Raw genomic sequence first — 7617 nt, forward strand, 5'->3', positions numbered from 1 at the left:
CCGGGTCACCGCTGCACAGACGGAGCCGGTGGAATACAGGGTCTACCACGTTTAGGAACCGTTAAGCAGAAACAAAATTGTGTATTTTGTATGAGTACCCGGTACCCGGCATTTTCTTATCGGTTCTCTTCTGGGACCGAGTTTCGGTTCCCAACCCTAGCCACAAGTTAGTCTCTCTCCATTGCTGCGCTGGGCTAAAGCTAATAATGCTAATGCAAGCAAAAATCCCATGAACTATCGGAACTATTCCTGGGAAAAGTACTCCGATGTGAAAGCGCCTAATGGTGCTCTAGGAGGAGATTCAAGTGAAAAGGTGGGCAGGTGTTAACTTGGTTGGTTATTGGCTAATGGTCGTTATGACATCATAAAGTGGCCAAAATCTGATCAGCTCATTTTCAGACAGGTTTTTATTTAAATGGATCAGGACAAAAAGTGAGCGAATATTTTTTCCTGAAACTTTCAGAATCTCTTTACAAAGAGGGGACACATGTTTATGTATAAAAGACATGAAAAAATGCATTTAGCATGACAGGTCCCATATAAGAGGAAGTTTATATGTATAATTTTCTTTTCTGTTAAGTGATTTATTTTATGTGACTGTTGTAAAACACCTTAATTATAAAAGGCAATATGTAAAGTGGATTGGGACAATTAAGGTTAAGGGGCATTTTTGGTTCATTTAGGAGAAAATCATATTTACAAAGTAAAATTAGATGCAATATATAAGTGACTGCTAAATGAAAAAACATGTGCTCTGTGTTTAGCGTGCCTGAATTGAAAGAATATATATTTGATAAAAACATGCCTTGAAGTTGTTATCTGTACATTGCATATCCTTTTTAACTAATACTCTAAATGTTTGGACATCCAGTAAAATAAATTGTTGCACTTGCCTAGCTCTTTACTCTGTACATTTAAAAAATAATCATAATAATAATAGTATTTTTTCTATAATAATGTTTTCCTGTCAATGCACATACTTGTATGTAAAAACCCTAGTTTGGCATTACATTGGATTCTTTTTTTACGTGACAAATTAGTCAGAGCTTTTGGGTTGCACAAGTAAAGGACATTAGTGCCATAAATAGAGCATTATGAGTCTGCCTGTGAGCAGCTGACTGACTTCTGCTTTGGGTTCCTGTTGGTGCAGCGAGGGGTAAACAGAACACAGAGGAGACGGGGAGGGAGGGGTTAAACACGGCAAGAAAAGTTTGTTTGGCTGCCTCAAAAGCAATGGACGAAGTTTGTGAACTCATTTAGCTCAACTCGAGGGGAAATAAAGCAGAGAGACAGTATGGTAGAAAAGTAGATAGACTAGTATTCTCTTCGGGGAAGTGTTTGCAGAAACATCGTATGACCTCACTGAAGTATGGCATATGGGAATGAGACGGTCGTGTACTTCTCTGAGCAGGTGGTCGTGTTGTGTTCATGTGCACTCTCCTTCCTGGGCTCCTCTCTTATCATCCTCACCTACATTATCTGGGCTGATTTGAGGACTACTCCCCGCAGGCTGCTGGTCTTCCTCTCAGTGTCTGACTGGCTGTCCGCCGTCTCCTACGCCTACGGGGTCTGGCGGGTCTTCCGCACCGACTCACTGGACTGCATCGCGCAGGGAGCGGTGTCCACCTTCGCCAACACCAGCTCCTTCTTCTGGACCGTGGCCATCGCTGTGTACCTGTATGTGTTCATTGTCCGGTCCAATCAGAGAGCCGCAGACAGCCTGGTGTGGTGCTTCCACATCGTCAGGTAACTGCTAACTTATGCTAACTACCAGAGCTAATAACTGTTGGTGGAGTCTGGAGATAGCTGACTAAAGTTAAGTTTCATTAGCTGGAGTGGGATGCCTCCCACCTGTAGGCTACCCTGAAGCATCTTGGGATATTCTGGTGACAAATCGCCTTAAACCAGAAAAACATTTTTATTCTATTAATTTTGGACAGCAAAAGAAAAGTGTATGACTTTGTCTTTGTTTTAACTCTAAAAAAGAGTTCATGAATTTGTTTCGGTTAATTTGTTATAGTGGTGTAGTTTGCAGTGGTGCAAAGTAACCAAGTAGGCTATATTTACTCAAACTTGAGTAAATATACTTGGTTACTTTGCACCAAATAAAGTCCCATCAAATTCTACTTAAGTACAGTACTGTACTAGTAGAATTTGATGGGACTTTACTTTTATTATTTTCAATATTTCAATTTCTGGCTACTCTGTAGCCTACTCCTACCCCACTACAATTCCGATATAAAATGTGTGCTTTTACTCAACTAAACTTATATAACACCTTTATGTAGGCTACTTGGCAGATTTTGATTAATTATTTTATATATAATCAACACTTAACTAAGACTTCACTTACTTTAGTCCTGGAGTAAATTCGCAAGCTACCCTGCAGAATACAAAGTCATTAAAATTAGCTACACCATTACCAGCTTTGATAACACTTTAATGCGTCAATAATTATAAGGAAAAAATATTCCTTCAAACTGATACTTCTACTTTAACAAGATCTGAGTACTTCTCCCACCTCTGATAGTTTGCCCATAGAAATTTTTTTTTTTAATCCGTGTGTGTTTATTCGTTTCGTAGGCTTACATCCCTAAACAAGCTGTTCGGGTGCCTGCGTCAGAGATATTATTAAAATATATGATAATTCCACTTCCACTAAATGGTATTGTTTTTAACCAGCCTGAGTACTGAAACAACTACCAATTCTTGTTTTATTTTCAGAACTGTAAACCTTTTAAATACGCACACACTTAATAAGGTTCCTTAATACAAAGTTCTAGGGTCACAGTTAGAGAAAAGTGAATGATAAATTGTCTTCATGCGTTGCAGCAAACACATAATTCTGCAACAATACTCTTGGTGTATACTGTGGAAATATGGGGCAAATAGCAAACATGAGAAAATGGCTCAATCTGCTGGAAACGTGTACAAATGACAATTTGTAACCGAGGACTAGGGTATCAAGAAGACATTCATTCAGAATGTACTAAACATCTGTATACTTTGTTGGAACAATGGATGCAAATTAATTGGTAATTTGGCAGGTTAACTAGATCTCAACGTGTAGTAGGTTTACTCACAATAGGTACATTTATGTTATCATAATGACCAGACTCTCATACCACTGTGATCTTTTAATTATCTCATTTTTTTATACTATGCTTGAATAAGATAGCTCTTAGTTGTCTTCGCAAAAGGAGCTAAACCTGTTTTTCATTAGACAAGGCAAGTTCATTTGTACCGCAGCCTTCAACAACAAGGACATTCAAATAGCTTCATTCAAGACATATAAAAACATAAAGACAATCGCACAATCGCATTACAAGTTATATGGGTAATCCCCAATATAATTTTATTAAAACCGTATCAAACAAGATCACACAGTTTTACAATCATACATTTGAAGGCTATTTAGCAAGCTGTTTGTTTTTTCATAAATTAGACTTTATGAATGCTCAGTTTTCCTTCTGCACATTAAAGAGCTGTCCATGTTGATTGTGAAGATAAGTTAAGGGATAGTGGTGGCGTATAATTGATCTATTTTTGGACACAAGAACATTTTCCCCCCTGGGCACTCCTCAAAGCAGTGCCTGGGTTTGTTCTTCTAATATTGTTTCTGTGAATTATCAAATGCTCCATTGAATTCGAAATCACACAACAGAGCCGCCATTCATCGAGGCTTGTATACAAAACAAACACACACAGGGTGTGCATTGTGGATTTATATCGGCCAGGGAGGGCCTATAAAGTATAGTATTCCCTTAAGATGGGCATTAGTTGCAGTGTTTCCCCTATATAGCGCTCCACGCTCACATTATACTGGGCCCACGTGCCTTAGCACCGCTGCTATGACTCCATCCTAGGGGAAACACTGGCTTGTTAAAGTGAATCATTTTGTGGTTTTATGACACACAGAGCTGAAGCAACACAACTGGTGACTCTGCAGTGTGCTCTAACACACACACAGGCCTATTGTCTCACATGGTGTCACATGTCTTTTCAAAGTTTTTGGATGTTGACCCCTCTCCTAAAGCTTGCAAGTTGACTTATTTTAGGTTGTTTTGTTAAATCCTCTAAACTCTTTGTGTGTGTTGTAGTTGGGGTGTTCCTCTGGCCATCACTGTTGCGGCCGTGTGCCTGTACAAGATCGGCTACGATGCGTCAGAGGTGTCGGTGGGCTGGTGCTGGGTCAGGATCCACGCTCCGGACCGGATCCTGTGGATGCTGCTCACCGGGAAGATCTGGGAGTTCTTGGCTTACCTCACCCTGCCTGTCCTCTACATCCTGATCAAGAGACACATCCACATAGCGGTGAGGATACAGTGTTTGTGTACCTGCAGACTACATTCAATACTCTTATGATGCACAACTGCATAGGCATGAACAGTGGAATACAGAAAAACTTGCAGATATTGAAAATTGCTGTATTAAATTCTACAGTTGCAACATTACAGTCATAAACAGTAGTTACATTTAATTGCACATATGTACCCGTATAAAAAAGACAACACTTGGGAAAATGTTAAAACACTGCAGCAGTAGTTAGAAGTGAAAAATGGCTAGTGAGGACACCTAATATACTAAATAGCAATAGCCACACTTAAAAGAGAGAAAGATGAAAAAAAGGTTTCCACAATTCATCAAATGTTCAAAATTAAGCAGGAATATTAAATTGTTAAACATTCTAAATGTACCTAAAAGTTTACCCAGAAATGTGTCTTCGTTGTTTTGTTAGTTGAGAAGCATTACAATCAAATCCACAAAGTGTTATAATTCTTTGCTTATTGAAGTCCTTTTCAGATGTTTTTTGAAAAAGATAATTTAGGTTTTGATTGTAGTGATGGAAATAGATTGTAAAGTATAAATAGACATAATATTTTTTTAGAAATATTAAATCTGCATCCCAGTTTGGGTTACCAATATACACAAATGGTAATAATGAGCAAACAAACGGTTTCAAAATTCTCTCTATCTGGAGCACTAAGCATTTCTCTAAGGAAAAAGTCCACTAAACATTAAGACCCTTGGCCTTCAAATTGTCTTTTTTTTAAGAAATCAAATAAGGCGCAAATTCAAACGAAGGGAACGAGACACAACCGACCTTTGATATAGAAAATATTTGTTCTAAAGTCACATCTCCCTCAAGCAGCCTCAATGTTATATGTAGGAAATTACATGCCGATTTTCTGTATTTGGAACTTAAGAATAAATTTTTCAAGTTTATAAATACATATTTAGAAAATATTTAATGAAATCTTGTCTCTGTTTGCACAGCATGCTGCCCTGTCAGAGTACCGTCCCATCTTGGCCACTAGGCCTCCGTCACAGTCCTTCTCCTCCATGGCGGATATGAAGCTGACTCTCATCCCCATCATCTTCATCGTGCTGCGGATCTGGAGCACCGTGCGCTTCATCCTGCTGCTCGTCGACTCCCCGGCCCGACAGCACCCGGTGCTGGTCACGCTACATGTGAGTTTAAAGTTTCTTTTAATCCCTTATTTGAAAATGTTAAACATAAAGGATGCTTGCTAATTGTCTTAATCTCATTCATCTAGTTTCATATCCTGATAAGACTTCCTCATTCCTTTTAGATGGTGTGTGTGTGTGTGTGTGTGTGTGTGTGTGTGTGTGTGTGTGTGTGTGTGTGTGTGTGTGTGTGTGTGTGTGTGTGTGTGTGTGTGTGTGTGTGTGTGACGCCACCTGTCTGTCAGAGTTCAACCAAACCCAGGATACGAATGAAATATTTTTCCAGGGTACAGTACGGTGAAAGATGGACTAATATAAAGGTAACAGTGATAGCTCCATATGGATCTTATTAATATAACACGTTAAAAGGTTTGAGGGTGTAACCAAAGAGTAATGTCGTAGAGACATATACATACTACATAAGTGAGAGACCGGGAAAGAGTGAGAGGAATAAAAAGGTAAAGGAGCGAGGAGCCAGGAGCCGAGTGGCCTTCACAACAGACGCGGTAAACTCATCGCAGGGTTACCGGGAATAAAAAACGGCCTCCTGCTCCTAGCTATTACCTCCTCGATATTTAGCTCCTTGGTGGTCTGGGAGGAAGCTACTTTAGAGTCTGTGAGCGGGGGAATCGACACATAGCGAGTGTACTACTGGTACGTCACGTATGGTGACTAGATTCGAAGACTGTACTCTCGTCAAAGGGATCGCCTCACCTTCTTTTATGTACTTGGAGTGCCCTCAAGTGAGGACTGTCAAAATAGGGCACAAAACAAAAGTTAATTACCCATAGTTAAATCAATGTTTATACACTATATACGACTTGTTGTTTCCCAATTTTTATTAACATAAGTAAAAAACCTTTGTAAAAGTACTAGCGAAAAAGCAAAATATAAAGTAAATAGACGTAAAGGGTAAGTCAGTCCTAGTAATTCACGATAGAATTTACATTTACACGAATGTATAGATTTGTTTGTTTGTTTCATTTCGTTAGGTTACTGTACATTAGTTTGACCCAAAACCTCTATTATATAGAGTAAAAAGAGAGAGTTAATAAAAATAAAGATAACACCGTGAGAATTAGTTATATAAGTTTGATAACAAGCAAATATGTAAATTCTTACCGCAAATAGGGAAAAACTCTTAACCTAAGATAAAATAAATTTATGATAAAACCCAGATGTTGTTCTACCTATGTTTACAAATACAACCATTTACACACCGCCCCCACAATACACTTTGTATTGCCCTGTGCTCGACGACAGTCTGCTAGTCGACACGTCGCGGTAGTGTTGCCCTGCGCGAAGTGTTACTGCGAGAGGGCCTCCTTTTGTTGCAGGGTAACGAGAATTTTTGAGTAAAGGGACGAAGAACACCAAAGGAACGTAGAGAGGTACGAAGGGACCCCCCTACCCTGAATTTGCAGTCCCTTTGATGTTCACTCCCTGCGTTCCTAAATTAACTGGGGCTTGCACTCTACGATCGGGGAGACAGTGGGAAGAGTATATATATAATGGTGTGTTGTTGATGTTGCGTCCACTTATCCTAATATTACCTACCGCGAGTATAGGTACACTGGGTTCGTTGGTTGGGTACCCACTTAGTTTGTTTTATAGAATATAATTTTGTTTGCGTAATGATATATCAAGTACCGAGGATGTCAATTATAATTATTCAAGTCGATACTAGACAGCATACCTTGATTGAAAAATTAAAAGACTTACTTAGTTTAATTGGTAAAAAGACTACTTTGGCAACATAATACTACAATCTATCGATAAAATGGTTTACCGTCATAGCTTGTACTTACATTATGATTGACAGGTTCCTTTCATAAGTAGATTTCCAAAAGTAAAAATTGGTTTCAATTTTTTTGTCAACCTTTTATATGAAGGTTTCCTTGAAAAGTACTACTTCGCACTTACTAAGTGGTCTAGACTGTCGTACGTTAGGGTGGGTAGATGTTCAAGTTGTCGTGTACTTGTTTACTATGTACTGTAGTGTAAATATGTTGTGTGTGTGTGTGTGTGTGTGTGTGTGTGTGTGTGTTGTTGTGTGTGTGGTGTGTGTGTGTGTGGTGTGTGTCTTTTGGTGTGTGGGTGTTGTGTGTTGTGGTGTGTGTGTGTGTGTGTGTGTGTGTGTGTGTGTGG

General features: G+C 39.1%; 1 protein-coding gene across 1 annotated transcript in view; it reads left to right on the forward strand.

The window, feature by feature from the left end:
* Nucleotides 1-1151: 1151 nt before the first annotated feature.
* The window catches only part of gpr157 (G protein-coupled receptor 157), a 9468-nt gene continuing 3002 nt past the window's right edge, over nucleotides 1152-7617 (forward strand). Inside the window, exons 1-3 of the mRNA XM_010790782.1 lie at nucleotides 1152-1746; nucleotides 4101-4314; nucleotides 5278-5472. Coding sequence (XP_010789084.1) covers nucleotides 1370-1746; nucleotides 4101-4314; nucleotides 5278-5472 — 786 coding nt within the window. The 5' untranslated portion in view covers nucleotides 1152-1369. The remainder of the gene's footprint in view (nucleotides 1747-4100; nucleotides 4315-5277; nucleotides 5473-7617) is intronic.

The sequence above is a fragment of the Notothenia coriiceps genome, unplaced genomic scaffold, assembly GCF_000735185.1.
Source record: "Notothenia coriiceps isolate Sejong01 unplaced genomic scaffold, NC01 NC01_scaffold00034560, whole genome shotgun sequence".
In the NCBI taxonomy this organism is placed as follows: Eukaryota; Metazoa; Chordata; class Actinopteri; order Perciformes; family Nototheniidae; genus Notothenia; species Notothenia coriiceps.